Source organism: Nerophis ophidion, linkage group LG19 (assembly GCF_033978795.1).
Source record: "Nerophis ophidion isolate RoL-2023_Sa linkage group LG19, RoL_Noph_v1.0, whole genome shotgun sequence".
Classification (NCBI taxonomy): domain Eukaryota; kingdom Metazoa; phylum Chordata; class Actinopteri; order Syngnathiformes; family Syngnathidae; genus Nerophis; species Nerophis ophidion.
The window spans coordinates 6,098,103-6,124,886 of record NC_084629.1 but is presented as its reverse complement, the minus strand read 5'-3'; the positions used below and the strand labels follow the sequence as shown (position 1 = coordinate 6,124,886).

The window sequence follows — 26,784 nt, the reverse complement described above, 5'->3', positions numbered from 1 at the left end:
TTTGGAAGTGGGAGGAAGCCGGAGTACCCGGAGGGAACCCACGCATTCACGGGGAGAACATGCAAATTCCACACAGAAAGATCCCGAGCCTGGATTTGAACCCAGGACTGCAGGACCTTCGTATTGTGAGGCAGACGCACTAACCCCTCTGCCACCGTAAAATAAATAGTTAAATTTCAGACGGCACCTATCAAATACACAGTAATAAAAACACAATTTTTCTACTAACTGTACTGTGCTTGCTGGTTACTAAAAAAAAAAACAATAACACTTACCTTTCACTATTTGAGTAACCTTTGTTCTGCCATTTGCGTACTGGCAATAGTCACTTGCCGTCAAGTGCACAACACCACGTAAATCGTTGACCAATCAAAAAGAAACCCTAAAACGCTATAGCCAACATTCACCAGGAGATGGCAACAGACAACATAGAATCACTCTATTAAAGACGGCGTCGCCATGGCTGTAACTTCCTCGTTCTTCTGCTTCGTCTCCTTGTGTGTGCAGTTTTTTATTAAAATCCTCAGATGTTGTAACGTGATTGGGCAGGCAAGCTGTTTATATAGTTGGAAAGCGGACGTGAAAACAGGCTGTCCCCACTCAGGTCCGAGAGGGTTGGCAAGTATGATATAAGAGAATTGACAAAGTGTGTACCTTCAGTGCTGGATGATGAGCAGAGGCAGAGTTTGGAGTGTCTTCTTTAGCTTGCTTTCCATGTTTATGTACACACTGTCCACTGTGTCCAGGTACGTGGAACATGTTCTCCGTGCCATTTGCTGTTTGATGCCCGATTAGCTAATTAGCTGCCTGAAAATGGGTGACTCCACTGTAGAAATAGCCTGCATGTCTTCTAGCATATACGCTGCAATGGCTCTATCAATGTTGTCCTGGCTAGCAGTGCCTCCGTTAAAATCCAGCCGTTATTGCTTAGGTGGTGGTGGAGGTGAAGGTGACGTGGCATCGGAGTCTGTCTCTCTCTTTACTAGCTTTGTCGAAGCATGTTGTTTGTGTAGCTGTTTCAGCAGATTTGAATTTCTGTTTTGGGCCGTAGATGGGAGCTTTGATCCAAATGTTATTTCCTTTGTGCTCGACAAAAGAAAAGTAGTGAGAATATCTTCATGTTAAGAAACTCGACTCTGGCTCCGCCATGATGTCTTGTTAGTAAACAATCAATCAATCAATCAATGTTTATTTATATAGCCCCAAATCACAAATGTCTCAAAGGACTGCACAAATCATTACGACTACAACATCCTCGGAAGAACCCACAAAAGGGCAAGGAAAACTCACACCCAGTGGGCAGGGAGAATTCACATCCAGTGGGACGCCAGTGACAATGCTGACTATGAGAAACCTTGGAGAGGACCTCAGATGTGGGCAACCCCCCCCCCCCCTCTAGGGGACCGAAAGCAATGGATGTCGAGCGGGTCTAACATGATACTGTGAAAGTTCAATCCATAGTGGCTCCAAGACAGCAGCGAGAGTCCCGTCCACAGGAAACCATCTCAAGCGGATCAGCAGCGTAGAGATGTCCCCAACCGATACAGGCGAGCGGTCCATCCTGGGTCTCGACTCTGGACAGTCAGTACTTCATCCATGGTCAACAGACACGTCACGAGTTAGACTACTAATACCGGCGAAAATAACGGCGTTACTTTGTAACGCGTTAGTCCCAACACTGAATAAGACACCCATTATGTTGGGCAAGTGGTTGAAGTGTCAAAAGTGGATAAAAATACACAATAGTTTAGAGACACACAAGGTCAGACAGTTTTGGTTTATCAGAGCTCATTAGCATTAATAGAATAGAATAGACTAGAATAGAAAGTACATTATTGATCCTTGGGGGAAATTCAGCACTACAGTTCGCTAACAATAGACAATAATGATAATAAATAATATATAATATATATTATATATATATAATATATGAATGGTATAAATATATTCTACATATATTCTACATTTAAGTGTAGTCAAGAAGGAACATATGCATTATACAGTCTGATGGCTGTCGGTATGAAGGACCTCCTGTGTCGTTCCGTGTTCCATTTAGGGAGTCTGAGCCTTCCACTGAACGTGTTCATTCTCTCGCAAGGTCCGAGTGTAGTGGGTGGGAGGTGTTGTCCATAATGGCTAGGACAGGGGTCATCAACGCGGTGCCCGCGGGCACCAAGTAGCCCGTAAGGACCACATGAGTAGCCCACTGGCCTGTTCTAAAAATAGCTCAAATAGCAGCATTTTTTTAAATCGTATTTGTTTACTAGCAAGCTGGTCTCACTTTGCTCGACATTTTTAATTCTAAGAGAGACAAAATTCAAATAACATTTGAAAATCCAAGAAAATATTTTAAGGACTTGGTCTTCACTTGTTTAAATTCATTTATTTTTTTATTTTGCTTCTTATAACTTTCAGAAAGACAATTTTAGAGAAAAAATACAACCTTGATTTTAGGATTTTTAAACACACTTTTAAATTCCTTCCTCTTCTTTCCTGACAATTTAAATCAATGTTCCAGTAAATTATTTGTTTAATCGTAAATAATAATAAATACATTTTGATTTAATTCTTCATTTTAGCTTCGTTTTTTTTTGACGAAGAATATTTGGGAAATATTTCTTCGAAATTATTCTGGCAAATCTAGAAAATCTGTAGAATCAAATTTAAATCTTATTTCAAAGTCTTTTGAATTTCTTTGAAAATTTTTGTTCTGGAAAATCTAGAAGAAATAATAAATTGTCTTTGTTAGAAATAGAGCTTGGTCCAATTTGTTATATATTCTAACAAAGTGCAGATTGGATTTTAACCTATTTGAAACATGTCATCAAAATTCTAAAATGTATCTTAATCAGGAAAAATTACTAATGATGTTCCATAAATTCTTTTTTAACATTTTTCAAAAAGATTCCAATTAGCTCATTTTTTTTCTTCTTTTTTTAGGTTGAATTTTGAATTTTAAAGTGTCGAAATTGAAGATAAACTATGTTTCAATTAAATTTTCAGATTTTTTCCTGTTTTCTCCTCTTTTAAAACGTTCAGTTGTTTCTTTCATCATTTATTCTCTACAAAAAATCTTCCGTAAAAGGAAAAAAGTTGTACGACGGAATGACTGACAGAAATACAAATTTTTTATATATATATAGATTTATTTATTAAAGGTAAATTGAGCAAATGGGCTATTTCTGGCAATTTATGTAAGTGTGTATCAAACTGGTAGCCCTTCGCATTAATCAGTACCCAAGAAGTAGCTCTTGGTTTCAAAAAGGTTGGTGACCCCTGGGCTAGGAGTTTTGCTAGACTTCTCCTCTCTGACACCACCGCCGGAGAGTCCAGCTCCACTCCCACCACGTTACTGGCCTTCTCTACCAACTTGTCCAGCTACGTACTTGTAAAGCTACGCACACACAAAAGGGTCTGGAAAGAACACGTTTACAGTACAATACGGTAGCTTTAAAAAGTAAATAAAGACAGTAGGCAAACAATTGGAAGGAATGTTACTTTTATTACAATATATTATCTTTTATGTGACACCTAAAACAGGACTGAAATGGTATACTCCTGGTAAAAAAGTGCACTATGAAGAAATATGCAAGGACCATGTTTTGTGTCATTGCCACTTAGAATTTATAAAATATATTCTAAATAGTATGATTTACAAAATGCATTTTAAACGGCTACTTAAACACAACCAATAGTGGTCTATGTTAAGGTAACGTGTGGAGTTCCCCAGGGTTCGGTCCTTGGCCCTGTACTCTTCAGCATCTACATGCTGCCGCTGGGTGACGTCATACGCAAATACGGTATTAGCTTTCACTGTTATGCTGATGACACCCAACTCTACATGCCCCTAAAGCTGACCAACACGCCGGACTGTAGTCAGTTGGAAGCGTGTCTTAATGAAATTAAACAATGGATGTCCGCTAACTTTTTGCAACTTAATGCCAAAAAAACGGAAATGCTGATTATCGGTCCTGCTAGACACCGACCTCTATTTAATAATACAACTTTAACATTTGACAACCAAATAATAAAACAAGGTGTTTGTAAAAAATCTGGGTATTATCTTCGACCCAACTCTCTTTGAGTCACACATTAAAAGCGTTACTAAAACGGCCCTCTTTCATCTCCGTAATATCGCTAAAATTCGCTCCATTTTGTCCACCAAAGACGCCGAGATCATTATCCATGCGTTTGTTACGTCTCGTCTCGATTACTGTAACGTATTATTTTCGGGTCTCCCCATGTCTAGCATTAAAAGATTACAGTTGGTACAAAATGCGGCTGCTAGACTTTTGACAAGAACAAGAAAGTTTGATCACATTACGCCTGTACTGGCTCACCTGCACTGGCTTCCTGTGCACTTAAGATGTGACTTTAAGGTTTTACTACTTACGTATAAAATACTACACGGTCTAGCTCCAGCCTATCTTGCCGATTGTATTGTACCATATGTCCCGGCAAGAAATCTGCGTTCAAAAGACTCCGGCTTATTAGTGATTCCTAGAGCCCAAAAAAAGTCTGCGGGCTATAGAGCGTTTTACGTTCGGGCTCCAGTACTCTGGAATGCCCTCCCGGTAACAGTTCGAGATGCTACCTCAGTAGAAGCATTTAAGTCTCACCTTAAAACTCATCTATATACTCTAGCCTTTAAATAGACCTCCTTTTTAGACCAGTTGATCTGCCGCTTCTTTTCTTTCTCCTATGTCCCCCCCTCCCTTGTGGAGGGGGTCCGGTCCGATGACCATGGATGAAGTACTGGCTGTCCAGAGTCGAGACCCAGGATGGACCGCTCTCCTGTATCGGTTGGGGACATCTCTACGCTGCTGATCCGCTTGAGATGGTTTCCTGTGGACGGGACTCTCGCTGCTGTCTTGGATCCGCTTGAACTGAACTCTCGCGGCTGTGTTGGAGCCACTATGGATTGAACTTTCACAGTATCATGTTAGACCCGCTCGACATCCATTGCTTTCGGTCCCCTAGAGGGGGGGGGGTTGCCCACATCTGAGGTCCTCTCCAAGGTTTCTCATAGTCAGCATTGTCACTGGCGTCCCACTGGATGTGAATTCTCCCTGCCCACTGGGTGTGAGTTTTCCTTGCCCTTTTGTGCGTTCTTCCGAGGATGTTGTAGTCGTAATGATTTGTGCAGTCCTTTGAGACATTTGTGATTTGGGGCTATATAAATAAACATTGATTGATTGATTGATTGATTGATTGATGGTAACATTGTCAATGCAATCAAAGATGTTGCACTATTTCCATCAAGTTGTACAGTTCGGCACACTAAGTAACTTTTGTTTCCTTACAAATGTTTTCTAATGAGCCTCGTCAGTAGGTTTGCATGCATTAAATTAGTCTGATTTCTCAAATAATTTAATTAATACAGAGTAACGATTACATGTTTATGTTTCGTTGTTAGACAAGGATAAAGAGCTGACTAGTTCATTCAAATCCGCCATTACTAAACAACAATTTAAAACCATTATTGACATGTAAAACCACCAATTCAAAACACTGCATTATTTCTATTAACAGTAAATGGTCAAAGCAATTCAACAAAATATGTCTCTGATAATCAGAATAACCACAAATAGGAATGTATGTTGTTTGGATTTTATCGATACCGCTACCAATGTCGATATTTCTTATTGATACCGGTATCCACTGGTACACTCCGGTTCTATATGACGTAATTAAGGTGTAAAACATGCATTTCCATTTATTTGTTGTACACCACCAACATCATGGAATATCTCACAGCAGGGAAGTCTTTCATCAAAGCCTGCGTTTGAAGTCTTAAACAAGTCAACTATGTTTGTTGTTATGTCGTCTTCATCACAGATCCATCACTGTGTTTCTTATCATGACAATTGCAATCAGCGGGAAATAATATTAATGTATGGCTATTTATGTACAGAGCACACCTTTGACTTGATGTATCGTATCAAATACATCATATAAAATAAACACAGCGTGATATACCATAGGGCTGGGCGACATGAACGAAAATGTATATTTCGATATATTTTTGCCTGGACTCTATTCGATATATTTTTAGGTGAAAGTATACTGTTGGATTTTGTTGTCTTTTTATTTCCTAGTCAGATTTTAGTACAGCTAAAGTGTGAGCCTTTTACATATACCTCGAATTTGGAATGTAGGACTGAAGCCATAACGATCTGTTTGTACCTCAGCTGAGAGCGCCTTTTGTTTATACCCTTTTTTTTTTTGTAATATTTTCGAGTGATTAATTAAAAGATGTCAGTACCTAGACGCCGGTTCAGTCGATTTGCACCACGGGGGAAAAAAAACCACACCACAGTCCACGTCTTGACAGACATCATGTGCAACAGACATATTGAAATATTTGATTTTAAGTGACTTGGTACCTGGTAGTGCCGTTTAAATTTGGTCAATACCCATAAAAATAATAAGTACTGTTGGAATTGGTTGTCTTTTTATTTCCTCGTCAGATTTTAGAACAGCTAAAGTGTGAGCCTTTTACATATACCTCGAATTTGGAATGTAGGACTGAAGCCATAACGATCTGTTATCTCAACTGTCCGAGGTAGGGAGAAGAAGAGGAGAGGGGAGGTGAGAGTGAGGGAGGGGGGAGAAACTGCCATTTTAGGTTAGATCAATTTGGGCCGTGCATTGAAATGTTGTATCTAGATTGATCTCCCAAAGCGCTTTGGTTATAAAATATCAAAATTGATTTAAAATCAGCTTATGTGTCATAAAAAAAAACCAGGGGGGCGTTGACTGAAGGAAGAACAGGTCAGAACGCAACAACATATAAAGATATTTAATTTTCCTGATGGAACTCTCCTGAAGGAATCAATAAAGTACTATCTATCTATCTATGTACTGTAACCAGTCAGTGGCACTTTTATTAACCCAGTTAGTCAAGATAGGTAGTAACAGCACAGAAAATAATCTGTTTAAGTAGCACAGAATTACAAACCCCGTTTCCATATGAGTTGGGAAATTGTGTTAGATGGTGGTGATATCCTTTAGAGATTGATGTCGGTTTTTGATACAGTGCCGTCTGAGGGATCGAAGGTCACGGGCATTCAATGTTGGTTTACGTGGAGTGATTTCTCCAGATTCTCTGAACCTTTTGATGATATTATGGACCGTAGATGTTGAAATCCCTAAATTTCTTGAGAAACGTTGTTCTTAAACTGTTTTGACTATTTGCTCACGCAGTTGCGGACAAAGGGGTGTACTTCGCCCCATCCTTTCTTGTGAAAGACTGAGCATTTTTCGGGAAGCTGTTTTTATACCCAATCATGGCACCCGCCTGTTCCCAATTAGCCTGCACACCTGTGGGATGTTCCAAATAAGTGTTTGATGAGCATTCCTCAACTTTACCAGTATTTATTGCCACCTTTCCCAACTTCTGTGTCACGTGTTGCTTGCAAAATATGTTGTCTTTGTAGCATATTCAACTGAATATGGGTTGAAAATCATTTGCAAATCATTGCATTCCGTTTATATTTACATCTAACACAATTTCCCAACTCATATGAAAACGGGGTTTGTACATGACATCAATAAAATCGAAAAATATCCATCCATCCATCCATTTTCTACCGCTTATTCCCTTTCGGGGTCGCGGGGGGCGCTGGCGCCTATCTCAGCTACAATCGGGCGGAATATTATTACGTAAAATAAATAACATTGCTATGCAAATAATACAACATGTATCAAACTCAGATAAAAAATGTATTTGCAGGCAGGCACTTTTTAATTCCCAGTGGACGATGTCATGGACTGTCACACATGTACGGTTCTGGTCAGCGCCAATAAGTGACTCGACCTAATTATGGGGCTACGGTCTTCCTCACTTCGGCGTACATTTCGCCTGAATATTCTCTTTTCTCTTTTACCACTCACTCATCGTCATTTGGGATGTCTGTTGTGATTTCCCTTCCTGGTTCCAATGACCCGCCCTATCCAGCCTCTGATTGGCCTGCCCCTAATGCTTTGCTTAATCTCAACCAATCGTGACTCATCATAGTAAACCAACCAACCAATCATGGATGTTCTAATACGTAAACCAACCAGTCATGAATCTTTAATTTGTACCCTGCCCGTGGACAGTCAAGTTATTTCTTTCTCTTCTCCCTCTCTTTTTATGTAGCATGTAGCTAAACTAACAGCTATATGGGTCTAAAACATACTTGCCAACCTTGAGAGTTAGTGCTGCAAGGGGTTCTGGGTATTTGTTCTGTTGTGTTTATGTTGTGTTACGGTGCGGATGTTCTCCCGAAATGTGTCTTTCATTCTTGTTTGGTGCGGGTTCACAGTGTGGCGCATATTTGTGACAGTGTTAAAGTTGCTTATACGGCCACCCTCAGTGTGACCTGTATGGCTGTTGACCAAGGATGCCTTGCATTCACTTATCTGTGTTTAAGCCGCATATAATATGTGATTGGGATGGCGCGCTGTTTGTTTGGAGGAAAAGCGGACGTGACGGCAGGTTGTAGAGGACATTAAAGGCAGTGCCTTTAAGGCATGACCCCAATATCTTCGTCCGCGTGGAAATCGGGGGAATTTCTGTAGAATAGTAGCCCCGGGACATTTTCGGGAGGGGCACTGAAATTGGGGAGTCTCCCGGGAAAATCGGGTCTAAAATAGCTAAGCTATGGAAATCGCTACTTTTTTAAAAAGTAGCGAAGCTACTGCCAAGCTACTGGGAAATGTAGTTAAGCTAGTTTGCTTCGGATTTTAAGTGCAGTCGTAAACCGGAATGGATAAACCTACTCATTGAAGGGATACCGTAGTTGTTGGCAGGGGACAAGGAACACAACAAATAAGTTTGGTCATTTAAACGTGAAAAAATTATATCGATATTACGATATTTTCTTCATTCATATCTTGTTTTAAAATATATCGATGGATCTTACAAACTCGATATATCGCCCAGCCCTAATTTATCATATAAATCAAGACAATCAACTAGCATGTTAGGTGGTGTGCATTTAAACAAGGTATTTGACGTCAGACGGCGACTACAGACCTGTCGGCGGATGCTATCGTGTTTCAGAGCAAAATGATGGATTATTGTGCTACTCCAAATTTATTTTTTTGAGGCATCAGTTATTAATTCAACAATGGTGCTTCATGCTGGCGTATTAGAAGCTGTCAAGTTATCATGGAGTTACCAATTCCTAGCATTAGCAGTACTGGTACGATGTTTTTCACACAGCTTTTGAACGAAAAGTAGTCCTCATATTTGCAAAGGAAACATATCACCTGACACCTAGATGTCGTTTGGGAACTGTTTGGCTATGTGTTTTGGAGTCTGTTTGGTAGTTTGAGGTAGCCCTGTGTCAAGGAGAAGACCCAAAAAGGATGCAGAGTGCTGGCCCCTGACTGGCCAGGCTCCATGGAGGGTGTGTTTGTCAAGTGAACATGGTGTCCCTTTTTCCTCTCAATGACAACATCTCACATTATTACGCCAATTTCCGCATTTACCTTGTTTTTGGCGAACTTTGATTCGGTTCGTGGTTCTAGTGACGTGTTAATCATCCAAGTCATGGCTGAGTATGATGTCCTCAATTTAGTTAGTTTACTTCCAAGTTCGGTCATTTGGTTCATATCTATGATTGTTTACCTCCGCGTACCTTGTAACCGGAAGTAAGGCGGTAAATGGTTGACTCTTCGCCATGTTTGATCAAGGTAACATACGCTCACATCTTATCACCGTGATCGACCTGGCGCATTAGAAGCTGTCAAGTAATTATGGACTTACTGATTCCTCGGATTAACAGTAGTGACACAGTGTTTTTCACACAGCTTTTGGAAGACTAGTCATATTTACAAAGGAAACATATCACCTGACACCTAGAAGTCGTTTGGGAACTGTTCGGCTCTGTGTTTTGGAGTCTGTTTGGTAGTTTGAGGTAGCCACGTGTCAAGGAGAAGACCCAAAAAGGATGCAGAGTGCTGGCCCCTGACTGTCCAGGCTCCATGGGGGGGACTGTGTCAAGTGAACATGGTGTCCCTTTTTCCTCTCAATGACAACATCTCACATGATTACGGTAATTTCCGCATTTAGATTCTGTTTTTGGGAAACCTTGATTCGGTTCGTGGTTCTAGTGACGTGTTAATCATCCAAGTCATGGCTGAGATTAGTACGATGTCCTCAGTTTAGTTAGTTTACTTCCAAGTTCGGTCATTTGGTTCATATCTATGATTGTTTACTTCTGTGTACCTTGTAACCGGAAGTAAGGCGGTAAAAGGTTGACTCTTTGCCATGTTTGATCAAGGTAACATACGCTCACATCTTATCACCGTGATCGAGCTGGTTTATTAGAAGCTGTCAAGTAATTATGGATTTACCGATTCCTCGGATTAACAGTAGTGACACAGTGTTTTTCACACAGCTTTTGGAAGACAAATAGTCATCATATTTGCAAAGGAAACATATCACCTGACACCTAGAAGTCATTTAGAAACTGTTCGGCTATGTATTTTGGAGTCTGTTTGGTAGTTTGAGGTAGCCACGTGTCAAGGAGAAGACCCAAAAAGGATGCAGAGTGCTGGCCCCTGACTGGCCTGGGCTCCATGGGGGTGACTGTGTCAAGTGAACATGGTGTCCCTTTTTCCTCTCAATGACAAAATCTCAGTCACATGATTACGCCAATTTCCGCATTTAGCTTCTGTTTTTGGCAAACCTTGATTCGGTTCGTGGTTCTAGTGACGCGTTAATCATCCAAGTCATGGCTGAGATTAGTGCGATGTCCTCAGTTTAGTTAGTTTACTTCCAAGTTCGGTCATTCGGCTCATATCTATGATTGTTTACCTCTGCGGACCTTGTAACCGGAAGTAAGGCGGTAAAAGGTTGACTCTTTGCTATGTTTGATCAAGGCAAAATACTCTCACATCTTATCACCGTGATCGACCTGGTTTATTAGAAGCTGTCAAGTAATTATGGATTTACCGATTCCTCGGATTAACAGTAGTGAGTGTTTTTCACACAGCTTTTGGAAGACAAATAGTCATCATATTTGCAAAGGAAACATATCACCTGACACCTAGAAGTCGTTTAGGAACTGTTCGGCTATGTATTTTGGAGTCAGTTTGGTAGTTTGAGGTAGCCGTGTGTCAAGGAGAAGACCCAAAAAGGATGCAGAGTTCTGGCCCCTGACTGTCCAGGCTCCATGGGGGGGACTGTGTCAAGTGAACATTGTGTCCCTTTTTCCTCTCAATGACAACATCTCACATGATTACGCAAATTTCCGCAAACCTTGATTCGGTTCGTGGTGCTAGTGACGCGTTAATCATCCAAGTCATGGCTGAGATTAGTGCGATGTCCTCAGTTTAGTTAGTTTACTTCCAAATTCGGTCATTCAGTTCATATCTATGATTGTTTACCTCTGCGGACCTTGTAACCGGAAGTAAGGCGGTAAAAGTTTGACTCTTTGCCATGTTTGATCAAGGTAAAATACGCTCACATCTTATCACCGTGATCGAGCTGGTTTATTAGAAGCTGTCAAGTAATTATGGATTTACCGATTCCTCGGATTAACAGTAGTGAGTGTTTTTCACACAGCTTTTGGAAGACAAATAGTCATCATATTTGCAAAGGAAACATATCACCTGACACCTAGAAGTCGTTTGGGAACTGTTTGGCTGTGTTTTGGAGTCGGTTTGGTAGTTTGAGGTAGCCACGTGTCAAGGAGAAGACCCAAAAAGGATGCAGAGTGCTGGCCCCTGACTGGCCAGGGCTCCATGGGGGTGACTGTCAAGTGAACATGGTGTCCCTTTTTCCTCTCAATGACAACATCTCACATTATTACGCCAATTTCCGCATTTACCTTGTTTTTGGCGAACTTTGATTCGGTTCGTGGTTCTAGTGACGTGTTAATCATCCAAGTCATGGCTGAGATTAGTATGATGTCCTCAGTTTAGTTAGTTTACTTCCAAGTTCGGTCATTCGGCTCATATCTATGATTGTTTACCTCTGCGGACCTTGTAACCGGAAGTAAGGTGGTAAAAGGTTGACTCTTTGCCATGTTTGATCAAGGTAACATACGCTCACATCTTATCACCGTGATCGACCTGGTCTATTAGAAGCTGTCAAGTAATTATGGATTTACCGATTCCTCGGATTAACAGTAGTGACACAGTGTGTTTCACACAGCTTTTGGAAGACTAGTCATCATATTAGCTAAGGAAACATATCACCTGACACCTAGAAGTCGTTTAGAAACTGTTCGGCTCTGTATTTTGGAGTCTGTTTGGTAGTGTGAGGTAGCCGCGTGTCAAGGAGAAGACCCACAAAGGATGCAGAGTGCTGGCCCCTGACTGGCCAGGGCTCCATGGGGGTGACTGTGTCAAGTGAACATGGTGTCCCTTTTTCCTCTCAATGACAAAATCTCAGTCACATGATTACGCCAATTTCCGCATTTAGCTTCTGTTTTTGGCAAACCTTGATTCGGTTCGTGGTTCTAGTGACGCGTTAATCATCCAAGTCATGGCTGAGATTAGTGCGATGTCCTCAGTTTAGTTAGTTTACTTCCAAGTTCGGTCATTCGGCTCATATCTATGATTGTTTACCTCTGCGGACCTTGTAACCGGAAGTAAGGCGGTAAAAGGTTGACTCTTTGCTATGTTTGATCAAGGCAAAATACTCTCACATCTTATCACCGTGATCGACCTGGTTTATTAGAAGCTGTCAAGTAATTATGGATTTACCGATTCCTCGGATTAACAGCAGTGACAGTGTTTTTCACACAGCTTTTGGAAGACAAATAGTCATCATATTTGCAAAGGAAACATATCACCTGACACCTAGAAGTCATTTAGGAACTGTTCGGCTATGTATTTTGGAGTCGGTTTGGTAGTTTGAGGTAGCCACGTTTCAAGGAGAAGACCCAAAAAGGATGCAGAGTGCTGGCCCCTGACTGTCCAGGCTTCATGGGGGGGACTGTGTCAAGTGAACATGGTGTCCCTTTTTCCTCTCAATGACAACATCTCACATGATTACGGTAATTTCCGCATTTAGATTCTGTTTTTGGGAAACCTTGATTCGGTTCGTGGTTCTAGTGACGCGTTAATCATCAAAGTCATGGCTGAGTTTAGTACGATATCCTCAGTTTAGTTAGTTTACTTCCAAGTTCGGTCATTCGGTTCATATCTATGATTGTTTACCTCTGCGGACCTTGTAACCGGAAGTAAGGCGGTAAAAGGTTGACTCTTTGCTATGTTTGATCAAGGCAAAATACTCTCACATCTTATCACCGTGATCGACCTGGTTTATTAGAAGCTGTCAAGTAATTATGGATTTACCGATTCCTCGGATTAACAGTAGTGACACAGTGTGTTTCACACAGCTTTTGGAAGACAAATAGTCATCATATTTGCAAAGGAAACATATCACCTGACACCTAGAAGTCGTTTAGGAACTGTTCGGCTATGTATTTTGGAGTCAGTTTGGTAGTTTGAGGTAGCCGTGTGTCAAGGAGAAGACCCAAAAAGGATGCAGAGTTCTGGCCCCTGACTGTCCAGGCTCCATGGGGGGGACTGTGTCAAGTGAACATTGTGTCCCTTTTTCCTCTCAATGACAACATCTCACATGATTACGCAAATTTCCGCAAACCTTGATTCGGTTCGTGGTTCTAGTGACGCGTTAATCATCCAAGTCATGGCTGAGATTAGTGCGATGTCCTCAGTTTAGTTAGTTTACTTCCAAGTTCGGTCATTCAGTTCATATCTATGATTGTTTACCTCTGCGGACCTTGTAACCGGAAGTAAGGCGGTAAAAGTTTGACTCTTTGCCATGTTTGATCAAGGTAACATACGCTCACATCTTATCACCGTGATCGACCTGGTTTATTAGAAGCTGTCAAGTAATTATGGATTTACCGATTCCTCGGATTAACAGTAGTGAGTGTTTTTCACACAGCTTTTGGAAGACAAATAGTCATCATATTTGCAAAGGAAACATATCACCTGACACCTAGAAGTCGTTTGGGAACTGTTTGGCTGTGTTTTGGAGTCGGTTTGGTAGTTTGAGGTAGCCACGTGTCAAGGAGAAGACCCAAAAAGGATGCAGAGTGCTGGCCCCTGACTGGCCAGGGCTCCATGGGGGTGACTGTGTCAAGTGAACATGGTGTCCCTTTTTCCTCTCAATGACAACATCTCACATTATTACGCCAATTTCCGCATTTACCTTGTTTTTGGCGAACTTTGATTCGGTTCGTGGTTCTAGTGACGTGTTAATCATCCAAGTCATGGCTGAGATTAGTATGATGTCCTCAGTTTAGTTAGTTTACTTCCAAGTTCGGTCATTCGGCTCATATCTATGATTGTTTACCTCTGCGGACCTTGTAACCGGAAGTAAGGTGGTAAAAGGTTGACTCTTTGCTATGTTTGATCAAGGTAACATACGCTCACATCTTATCACCGTGATCGACCTGGTCTATTAGAAGCTGTCAAGTAATTATGGATTTACCGATTCCTCGGATTAACAGTAGTGACACAGTGTGTTTCACACAGCTTTTGGAAGACTAGTCATCATATTAGCTAAGGAAACATATCACCTGACACCTAGAAGTCGTTTAGAAACTGTTCGGCTCTGTATTTTGGAGTCTGTTTGGTAGTTTGAGGTAGCCGCGTGTCAAGGAGAAGACCCACAAAGGATGCAGAGTGCTGGCCCCTGACTGGCCTGGGCTCCATGGGGGTGACTGTGTCAAGTGAACATGGTGTCCCTTTTTCCTCTCAATGACAAAATCTCAGTCACATGATTACGCCAATTTCCGCATTTAGCTTCTGTTTTTGGCAAACCTTGATTCGGTTCGTGGTTCTAGTGACGCGTTAATCATCCAAGTCATGGCTGAGATTAGTACGATGTCCTCAGTTTAGTTAGTTTACTTCCAAGTTCGGTCATTCGGCTCATATCTATGATTGTTTACCTCTGCGGACCTTGTAACCGGAAGTAAGGCGGTAAAAGGTTGACTCTTTGCTATGTTTGATCAAGGCAAAATACTCTCACATCTTATCACCGTGATCGACCTGGTTTATTAGAAGTTGTCAAGTAATTATGGATTTACCGATTCCTCGGATTAACAGCAGTGACAGTGTTTTTCACACAGCTTTTGGAAGACAAATAGTCATCATATTTGCAAAGGAAACATATCACCTGACACCTAGAAGTCGTTTAGGAACTGTTCGGCTATGTATTTTGGAGTCGGTTTGGTAGTTTGAGGTAGCCACGTTTCAAGGAGAAGACCCAAAAAGGATGCAGAGTGCTGGCCCCTGACTGTCCAGGCTCCATGGGGGGGACTGTGTGATTCATCACTCCAGAGAAGGTGTCTCCACTGCTCTAGAGTCCAGTGGTGATGTGCTTTACACCACTGCATCCCATGCTTTGCATCGAACTTGTTGATGTATGGCTTAGATGCTGTTGCTCGGCCATGGAAATCCATTCCATTCTCTGCGTACTGTATGTGGGCTAATTGGAAGATCACATGAAGTTTGGAGCTCTGTAACAACTGACTGTGCAGAAAGTCTTTGCACAATGCGCATCCGCTGACCCCTTCTATGTCAGTTTACGTGGCCTACCACTTGGTGGCTGAGTTGCTGTTGTTCCCAAACTCTTCACTTTTCTTACAATAAAGTTGGCTTTGGAATATTTAGGAGCGAGGAAATTTCACGACTGGATTTGTTGCACATGTGGCATCCTATGACAGTTCCATGCTGAGAGCGGCCCATTCTTTCACAAATGTTGGTAGAAACAGTCTCCATGCCTGAGTGCTTGATTTTATACACCGGGCCAAGTGATTAGGACACCTGATTCTCATCATTTGGATGGGTGGCCAAAAACTGCTGACATAACTAAGGCAAAACAAGTCACTAAAGGCTGGCTTAGAGAGAGGTAAACATGTTTTATAAATATCTCTACTGTGCCTGCATGGAATTAGGGGGGATCCCAAATACAAATGTTTTTCTCTTCCACTTTTTGCTCAGAATATACAAACCCCGTTTCCATATGTGGGTTCTTCCGAGGATGTCGTAGTCGTAGTGGTTTGTACAGTCCTTTGAGACATTTGTGATTTTGGGCTATATAAATAAACATTGATTGATATGAGTTGGGAAATTGTATTAGATGGTGGTGATATCCTTTAGAGATTGATGTCGGTTTTTGATACAAGGTCACGGTCATTCAATGTTGGTTTCCGGCCATGCCGCTTACGGGGAGTGATTTCACCAGATTCTCTGAACCTTTTGATGATATTATGGACCGTAGATGTTGAAATCTCTAAATTTCTTGCATTTGCACTTTGAGAAAAGTTCTTCTTAAACTGAGGTCCAAGAGCCAGTTCCAGCTCGTGGTGCCCAAGACCAGGCTTAAAACCAGGGGAGACAGGGCCTTCTCTGTGGTCGGCCCTAAGCTCTGGAACACTCTGATTGATTAATTGATACTTTTATTAGTAGATTGCACAGTTCAGTACATATTTTGTACAATTGACCACTAAATGGTAACACCCGAATACATTTTTCAACTTGTTTAAGTCGGGGTCCACGTTAATCAATTCATAACCCTCCATTTTCAAACTGCTTCCACAGTGGAGCGTTTTAAGTCTCGTCTTAAGTCCCACTTTTATTCTTTGGCTTTTAACACTACGTGAGTTGTGTGGTCCTCTGTTCTCTGTTGTCCTCTTGTGTTTTTTATACACTTTGATTTCTATTTTACTGTTTTAATTGATTTTACCCTTTAAAATTGTTTTTAATCATATTTGTTTTCATTTTGTTTTTTTATATTGGTTTTATATTTATTTATATTTTGTTTTTATTCAGTCGTTGGTGGAGCATAACATTGTTTTTTAATATTGTTTTTAACATGGCTGTGCAGCACTTTGGAAACGTTATTGTTGTTTAAATGTGCTATATAAATAAAGTGGATTGGATTGATTGGATTGTTTGACTATTTGCTCACGTAGTTGTGGACAAAGGGGTGTATCTCACCCCCTCCTTCCTTGTGAAAGACTGAGCATTTTTTTTGCACACCTGTGAGATGTTCCACATAAGTGTTTGATGAGCATTCCTCAACTTTATCAGTATTTATTGCCACTTTTCCCAACTTCTTTGTCGCGTGTTGCTGTCATCAAATTATAAAGTTAATGATTATTTGCAACAACAAAAAAAAGTTTATCAGTTTGAACATCAAATATGTTGTCTTTGTAGCGTATTCAACTGAATATGGGTGGAAAATTATTTGCAAATCATTGTATTTCGTTTATATTTACATCTAACACAATTTCCCAACTCATATGGAAACGGGGTTTGTAGATAAGAGAATAAAATGCGATATTTTAGTGAGCTGAGGTAGACGTATGGTCACTTATGCAGGAAGACCTACAGTATTTATTGAGAAAAGTGCAAACAAGTCAAAAGAAGCAGGCACGAAAAATAAGACCTTCTCGTGGTCTTGTGAAGCGTTTTTGTGTGTGTGTGTGTGTGTGCAAATGATGCCGAGATAGTCTGCGTCTATAAAGTCAGTGCACATACATTTAATGTGAGCACTCTTTGGAGCACCAGCACAGGATTGAAGCCTCCCAGGAGGCTCGGAGAGACCATACATCAACACTGCAAGGTGCCATCAATCAACTCACGCTATCAATAAAGGCACAGCCCCGCTGTCTGTTTCACACCTGAGCTCATCAAATTGCAGCCGCCTTTAAAAAAACAAACAAAAAAAACATTCCACTGTAGTCGGATGGATGCACCCTCCCACCGGGGCTCTGTAATGGCGAGCGCGGAGGAGGTCAAAGCCACTCTCCAAAGTGTCAGAGAGACGTCTCAAAGATGACACCTACATCCTTGAGGCAGCACGATTCTCCCGGCCGCCGTTTGTTCACGTGAACCTGCAAGCATATCAGGCAAAAAAAAAAAAAGCGCTGTCACAGAATACAAGCACACGCTCCGCAATCTGACCTGCGATCTGTTAGCGGGCCAGATTTATGACAGCCGCAGTCAGCGCCGGCTGAAGGGATTTGTCAGCCGCTCAAGCATGCAAAAGTGGCTTATTTAGCGGGGGGGGGGAAATGTTTGCTTCTGGAGGGAATTGGATAACACGCCGACTGTTTGTCCGGGGAGTGTGTTTGCTCGCCGGGTCTAGTCGGGAATGCTTGAATGTTTTAAACAAATGGCCGTCAACGCCGTCGTCCTCTTTGTCGGGTTTCGTGTGGATTTGAACATGTTTTCAATGATAATTAATATACAGTGGATGCTCACAAAAAATGCCCGAAATTTATATATGAATTATGGTTCCAAAAGTTAGTGAAATATGCTAAAAGGTTACTGAAGCGAAATATCAGGGATGACAATAAACTGCAACAACAAACAATACATTTTAAAGGTGCAATATACACATCACATCTCTCATATAGTCGACAGTATTACCTAGCAGTGTAACGGTACGTGTATTTGTATTCAACCGTTTCTGTACGGGGGTTCCGGTTCGGTGCGGAGGTGTACCGGACGAGTTTCCACACGAACATATGAAGTAGCCGCCTAAGCTAAAGTCTTAACAAGCTGCTCCGCTCCATTCTGTCTCTGTCTCCTACACAGCACCCATCTGATTGGTTACATATATTGCGGTAACAGCCAATCAGCAGCGCGTATTCAGAGCGGTAACAACCAATCAGCAGTGGGTATTCAGAGCGCAGGTAGTCAGCGCTTCAGCGTTGAGCAGATAGGTGTTTAGCAGGTGAGCAGCGGACTCTCCCCAAATTATAATAAACAACTCCCAGTCAACGTTCTAGAGCAGTGGTCCCCAACCGATTGGTACTGGGCCGCAGAATAATTTTTTATTATTATTTCCATCCATCCATTTACTGCCGCTTATTCCCTTTCGGGGTCGCGGGGGGCGCTGGCGCCTATGTCAGCTACAATCGGGCGGAAGGCGGGGTACACCCTGGACAAGTCGCCACCTCATCGCAGGGCCAACACAGATAGACAGACAACATTCACACTCACATTCACACACTAGGGCCAATTTAGTGTTGCCAATCAACCTATCCCCAGGTGCATGTCTTTGGAAGTGGGAGGAAAGCCGGAGTACCCGGAGGGAACCCACGCATTCACGGGGAGACCATGCAAACTCCACACAGAAAGATCCCGAGCCTTTTCTTTTGAACCCAGGACTGCAGGACCTTCGTATTGTGAGGCAGACGCACTAACCCCTCTGCCACCGTGAAGCCCTTTATTATTATTTATTTTTTTTAAATCTTTTTTTTTTTTTAATTAAATAAATATAAAAAACTCAAGAACCTCCCTTTTTCATGACCAAAAAAAAAAAAAAAAAAGAATCTCCCCCCCGCCAGGTCGCGGGACAAATTATCAAGCGTTGACCGGTCCGCAGCTACAAAAAAGTTAGGGACCACTGTTCTAGATGACGTTCTAGAAACAAACTGCAGCTCAGCTCGCTCGCAGTCCTGGCTTGAGGTGAAGGCTAATTAACTTTTAGCGTAACGTTAGCTCATTGTGCGGTGTGTGTGTGTATGCTAGTGATATAATAATGTAAGTGCATCATTAAGCCTACATGAACTCCATGGTGTTCAGGGATGAATAGTCTCTCCTATTGCTATTGTGCTATTTTTTTCAGTTATAGTTACATTAATCATTTGTAATTTAGCAGCCTAGTTTGAATGGCAGGGTCCCTGCTATCACATGTTGATATAAATATAACATTTACATAATAATAATCAACTACAGGCTCCCCAAATGCTGTAATAAATTAAGCATGATGAGTTGACTTGAAACTGTTTAATGTTGCACTTTTTATATGTAGAAGAAAAGTTTTGTCATTTTATTTGATGTTGATTAACGTGGGCAGAATTTTTATAGTGTTCCCAAAGTTAAAAGGATAAATCCATTGTTTACAAATTTGGTAAATAAATAACCAAAAAATTACTATTTGTTGTTTTCTTACTGTACCAAAAATGAACCAAACCGTGACCTTTAAACCGAGGTACGTACCGAACCCAAATTTGTGTGTACCGTTACACCCCTAATATTACCGTTTTTCTACTGTCTAGTTTCTCTTGTAATATTCTTATTTTTACTGTTATATTTTTATTTTTATTGTTACTTTTTATTTTTATACTTATTGTCATATTTTCAATTTTATTTCCATTTAGACCTCCTCTGTACACTGCCGCTGGAATTGTTATTTTCCTGAAGGAACCTTGAAGGAATCAATAAAGTACTATCTATCTACTAAACTCCAAAAGTGCTCTATTGTTGGCAGGGTTGCTCAACCCGCTGGCCAAATAGGACCTGCTGATGACATCTGCGAGTTGAGTCTAAAATTTTGGAGCAGTAAAACACTAGAGCACGTTATTATAGATGATCTTTGACTAGCTGTTTGGCAGGAGGTCCTTAGAAACGGTAGTTTAGTAACGGTAAAAAAAAACCTCTGGTACTCAGGAATATCGTAATTTCGGGGCTATAAGCCATTACTTTTTTCCTATGCTTTGACCCTGCGGCTTATAAAACGGTGCCGACGGCCATATTAAAGTTAAAGTTCCAATGATTGTCACACACACACACTAGGTACGGTGAAATTATCCTCTGCATTTGAGCTATTTCCCACAGGGGAGCAGTGAGCAGCAGCGGTGGCCCCGCCTGAGAAGCATTTGGTGATTTGACCCCTAATTCCAACCCTTGAGGCTGAGTGCCAAGCAGGGCAGTAATGGGTCCCATTTTTATAGTCTATGGTATGACTCGGCCGGGGTTTGAACTCACGGCCTACCGATCGTCGGGACCCAGGATGGACCGCTCGCCTGTATCGGTTGGGGACATCTCTACGCTGCTGATCCGCTTGAGATGGTTTCCTGTGGACGGGACTCTCACTGCTGTCTTGGAGCCACTATGGATTGAACTTTCACAGTATCATGTTAGACCCGCTCGACATCCATTGCTTTCGGTCCCCTAGAGGGGGGGGGTTGCCCACATCTGAGGTCCTCTCCAAGGTTTCTCATAGTCAGCATTGTCACTGGCGTCCCACTGGATGTGAATTCTCCCTGCCCACTGGGTGTGAGTTTTCCTTGCCCTTTTGTGGGTTCTTCTGAGGATGTTGTAGTCGTAATGATTTGTGCAGTCCTTTGAGACATTTGTGATTTGGGGCTATATAAATAAACATTGATTGATTGATTGATCTCAGGGCGGACACTCTAACCACAATGCAGAGGACAAATTTCACCACACCTAGTGTGTGTGTGACAATCATTGGCACCTTAACTTCATCCATCCATTTTCTACCGCTTATTCCCTTTGGGGTGGCGGGGGGCGCTGGTGCCTCTCAGCTTCAATCGGGCGGAAGGCGGTGTACACCCTGGACAAGTCGCCACCTCATCACAGGGCCAACACAGATAGACAGACAACATTCACACTCACAATCACACAATAGTGTTGCCAATCAACCTATCCATTACTTGTTATTAATGTCAATTTTGCAATATTCCATCACATGACACCTGTTTGCTCTTTTAGTCCACTTATGTTTTTTCGTGATAGTATTTTCTAAATCAAATAAAGAGGCCGCACTTTGGATACCCCTGGTCTAGAAGAAACGGGACTGTTACAGATGACAGCATGTTATAGCAATGATTCCCCAAATGTCAGTAAAATGGCAAAATTCCCCACTGCTTAATCCAAGTAAGTGGGTTTAATGGATGGGTCTGAACTCCTGTTTCCATGCTAATGTTGTATCGAGCAGCCGGCACTTTGGGAAGTGGATTCATGAAGCCCCTTTCTTTGTGGTTCCCAAGACAAAATTGAGCGTCTTAACGTATGTTTTGGGGCGATTCCAATGTGGACCAACGCTTTCCATCGTTTTCAGCAGACTGCATTGCAAAATTATTCACTTTACTAAACTTTAACTTAACTTAACTTTACTATTTTTGGTCCTTAATAAGATCTAAAGTACTGTTGCCTGATTGTAACCATTGCTGAGAGCACAATTAAATGTGTGACAATAATACATTTATATAGGATCCCCTGTTGGGATGCACGTTGTATCTTATAAACTACCGTATTTTTCCGAGTATAAGTCGCTCCGGAGTATAAGTCGCACCTGTCGAAAATGCATAATAAAGAAGAAAAAAACATATAAGTCGCACTGGAGTATAAGTCGCATTTTGGGGGAAATTTATTTGATAAAATCCAACACCAAGAATAGACACTTGAAAGGCAATTTAAAATAAATAAAGAATAGTGAAGAACAGGCTGAATAAGTGTACTTTATATGAGGCATAAATAACCAACTGAGAAGGTGCCTGCTATGTTAACGTAACATATTATGGTAAGAGTCATTCAAATAACTATAACATATAGAACAGGGGTCACCAACCTTTTTAAAACCAAGAGCTACTTCTTGGGTACTGATTAATGCGAAGGGCTACCAGTTTGATACACACTTAAATAAATTGCCAGAAATAGCCAATTTGCTCAATTTACCTTTAACTCTATGTTATAATTAATAATTAATGATTTTTATCTTTGTGGAAACACTGATCATCTTAATGATTTCTCACCAAAAATATATATAGAAACAGATAAATATTAAAAAAAAATTAATGGGTATTTCTGTCTGTCATTCCGTTGTACATTTTTTTTCCTTCTACGGAAGGGTTTTTTTGTAGAGAATAAATGATGAAAAAAAAAACACTTAATTGAACAGTTTAAAAGAGGAGAACACGAAAAAAATGAAAATTTAATTTTGAAACATAGTTTATCTTCAGTTTCGACTCTTTAAAATTAAAAATTCAACCGAAAAAATAGAAGAGAAAAACCAGCTAATTCGAATCTTTTTGAAAAAAAAAATAATAATAATTTTTAAATAAATTTTAGAATTTTGATGACATGTTTTAAATAGGTTAAAATCCAATCTGCACTTTGTTAGAATATAAAACAAATTGGACCAAGCTATATTTCTAACAAAGACAAATCATTATTTCTTCTAGATTTTCCAGAACAAAAATTTTAAAAGAAATTCCAACGACTTTGAAATTAGATTTAAATTTGGCTCCTCATATTTTCTAGATTTGTCAGAATATTTTGTTTTTATTTTAATCATAAGTTTGAAGAAATGTTTCACAAATATTCTTCGTTGAAAAAACGGAAGCTAAAATGAAGAATTAAAATCTATTTATTATTCTTTACAATTAAAAATATAAATTTACCTGAACATTGATTAAAATTGTCAGGAAAGAAGAGGAAGGAATTTAAAAGTTAAAAAGGTATATGTGTTTAGAAACCCTAAAATCATTTTTAAGGTTGTATTTTTTCTCTAAAATTGTCTTTCTGAAAGTTATAAGAAGCAAAGTAAAAAAAATTAAATGAATTTATTTAAACAAGTGAAGAACAAGTCTTTTAAATATTTCCCTGGTTTTTCAAAGTCCATTTGAATTTTGTCTCTCTTAGAATTAAAAATGTCGAGCAAAGCGAGACCAGCTTGCTATTAAATAAACAAAATTTAAAAAATAGAGGCAGCTCACTGGTAAGTGCTGCTATTTGAGCTATTTTTAGAACAGGCCAGCGGGCGACTCATCTGGTCCTTACGGGCACCGCGTTGGTGACCCCTGCTATAGAACATGCTATACGTTTACCAAACAATCTGTCACTCCTAATCGCTAAATCCGATGAAATCTTATACTTCCAGTCTCTTACGTGAATGAGCTAAATAATATTATTTGATATTTTACGGTAATGTGTTAATATTTTCACACATAAGTCGCTCCCGAGTATAGGTCGCACCCCCGGCCAAACTACGAAAAAAACTGCGACTTATACAGGGTATCTGCAGGTTTCAGCAAGTCCAATTGAAGACTTTTTTAACGCCACCTTAAATGAAATTTAAGACTGAAAAAATAATAAAAAAATCTATAAATATTAGCGACGGTTGGGGATCCCACTGTACTACAACCTCAATGACAATCAGTCAAGTTTACTTTTTGTATGTTTATTAATAAACAAACTGATAAGCACCACTCTATCAAAAATCTTGAGAGATCCAAAAACTTTGACATCCAAAACAAACAAACCAACACCAATGCCAATAAAAACATAATAACCGAGGTGAGGGTAAAAAATAAATTACATTTGGTCAATAATAGTGCAATAATAGTGCAAAACAGTATTATAACATCAACAACAAAACACTGAACACACACTCAAATGAGCCTCAGTTGAGCTTCAGCTGGCTGTTCTCATTCACGAGTTCTGCCTCGGTTTTTTTCAGCTCACTTATTTTTTCTTTGTATCTCTTGAAGAGATACAAAGAAAAAAATGAGTGAGCTGAAATCACTCACTTTTACTCAACGACGTGCCGTAACTTTTACTCTCAGATGTGCCCCGAAAAAAAAACTGGCCGGACAATTTAAGACCATTGAGTACTGAATTTAAGACCATTTTAGGAATTTCTAATACATGTAATACTTTTTAAGGCCTTAATTTTAGATACATGAATTTAGGACTTTTTAAGACTTTTTAAGGATCCGCGGATACCCTGTTATATCCATCCATCCATCCATCCATTTTCTACCGCTTATTCCCTTTCGGGGTCGCGGGGGGCGCTGGCGCCTATCTCAGCTACAATCGGGCGGAAGGCAGGGTACACCCTGGACAAGTCGCCACCTCATCGCAGGGCCAACACAGATAGACAGACAACATTCACACACTAGGGCCAATTTAGTGTTGCCAATCAACCTATCCCCAGGTGCATGTCTTTGGAAGTGGGAGGAAGCCGGAGTACCCGGAGGGAACCCACGCATTCACGGGGAGAACATGCAAACTCCACACAGAAAGATCCCGAGCCTGGATTTGAACCCAGGACTGCAGGAACTTCGTATTGTGAGGCAGACGCACTAACCCCTCTGCCACCGTGAAGCCTCTACCCTGTTATAATGATAAATAAATGGGTTGTACTTGTATAGCGCTTTTCTACCTTCAAGGTACTCAAAGCGCTTTGACACTACTTCCACATTCACACACACATTCACACACTGATGGAGGGAGCTGCCATGCAAGGCGCCAACCAGCACCCATCAGGAGCAAGGGTGAAGTGTCTTGCTCAGGACACAACGGACGTGACGAGGTTGGTACTAGGTGGGATTTGAACCAGGGACCCTCGGGTTGCGCACAGCCACTCTTCCACTGCGCCACGCCGTCTTTGCGGGGTAGCTTTTCGTTTGAACCCTTTTTGGAACCATGCTCCAAGAAATTCACCGAGCTTTGTAATGTAACACAGTGCTTGCCTTCTTGTATGAAGAATAGACCGCCATTCTCCTCTTGGGGAAAGTTTTTCAACAGAAAAAAATAACACAAACGGGAAGTCCACGACGTGCAATATCCAGCGTGCCCTGAGAGCCTCTTTCAAGGCGGACAAAAGAGCAAGCGGTGGCTATCAGATTATTGAACGTATATAAACTTGACTGACAACTATAGAAACTTGTCACACAACATTTTTCAGCATTTAATAAGTGGCGCTGGGGCGTAATCTGATGAAAAGGGGGGAAGCGCCCCACAATGCGCGGAGGAAACGGGAAAGTCTCCAACAATGCGCCCGGGCCAACAGCACGCCAAATAATAGCACAGTGTGCTGACTCTTTCAAATCACTATTTTACTCATTTCACTCCTCTGGCTGAGGAGATGGAGTTGTGCTGATAAACTTGTGAGCGGGACAGAGAGAAAATGAAATGATGCGCACTTTTTTTTTCCTCATCCAACAAAGGCCCCGTTTGAAGTTGCAATGCTGTATCTGTGGTCCCAGACTGATGCACACAGAATGGAAGTGAACAATGACGAGCAGGGACTCTTATCACTTGTCAGTGTCCGTGGGGGGGGGGGGGGCGGGGGGGGAGACATCACAAATGAATTCCGCAGGGAAAAATATGGACATTCTCTATTACAGTAATACCCATGGAGAGCTGATGGCGAATCGTGATGAAGTTAAACCCAATACTAAAAAAAAATATATTTTCAGGGACCCTCCCTCGAAAGGATGTGCGGGAGTAAAAAAAAAAAAATTATGTGGCGAGTTTTTTGGATAAAATCAGGGGATGTAAATCATTTTGAAATGAATGTTCTGGAATTAAAATGGTAATCAAGTGTCTTGGCGTTGTCGGGGCTCATCTTTGACGTCGTTCCCCAACTCCCTTGAAAACCAGACAAGATGGCCTTGTCTTGGCTCCTATCAGGGCGGGGAATTTGTATTTCTACGATTTTAATACTATATGACTCAAAGCTGAATGTATTTAGATGGCCCCCGCCCCGTCCTTGTTTGTGAGTTTCATGGAAGCTGCTTTTATGCCCAATCACGGCACCCACCTGATCCCAATTAGCCTGTTCACCTGTGGGATGTTCCAAATAAGTGTTTGAAGAGCATTCCTCAAATTTCTCAGTCTTTTTTGCCACTCTTGCTAGCTTTTTGGAAACATGTCGCAGGCCTCAAATTCCAATATTTGCAAAAAATAGGTTTACCCATTCGAACGTTAAGTATATATATATATATGTATAAATATATGTGTGTATATATATATGCATATATATACATATAATTTTTAATACTAATTATATATTAATTTGTACATCATATATGTATATAATATCTTAATATAACATGTATTATATATATGTATATGTTATATGTATGTTTTATCTATATATATATTTTTAGATTAATTATATATTAATTTATACATCATACTTGTCCAGGGTGTACGCCGCCTTCCGCCCGATTGTAGCTGAGATAGGCGCCAGGGCCCCCC

At 40.9% G+C, this 26,784-nt stretch overlaps 1 protein-coding gene and 1 long non-coding RNA gene across 4 annotated transcripts in view; one reads left to right on the top strand and one right to left on the bottom strand.

The window, feature by feature from the left end:
- The window catches only part of LOC133537914 (uncharacterized), a 275,398-nt gene that overhangs the window by 195,725 nt on the left and 52,889 nt on the right, over positions 1 to 26,784 (top strand). The window lies entirely within an intron of this gene.
- LOC133537908 (ATP-binding cassette sub-family C member 4-like) overlaps positions 17,349 to 26,784 on the bottom strand; it is a 222,480-nt gene continuing 213,044 nt past the window's right edge. For all 3 annotated transcript variants that reach the window (XM_061879058.1, XM_061879057.1, XM_061879056.1), the window contains one exon: positions 17,349 to 17,876. In XM_061879058.1, coding sequence (XP_061735042.1) covers positions 17,799 to 17,876 — 78 coding nt within the window. In that variant the 3' untranslated portion in view covers positions 17,349 to 17,798. The remainder of the gene's footprint in view (positions 17,877 to 26,784) is intronic.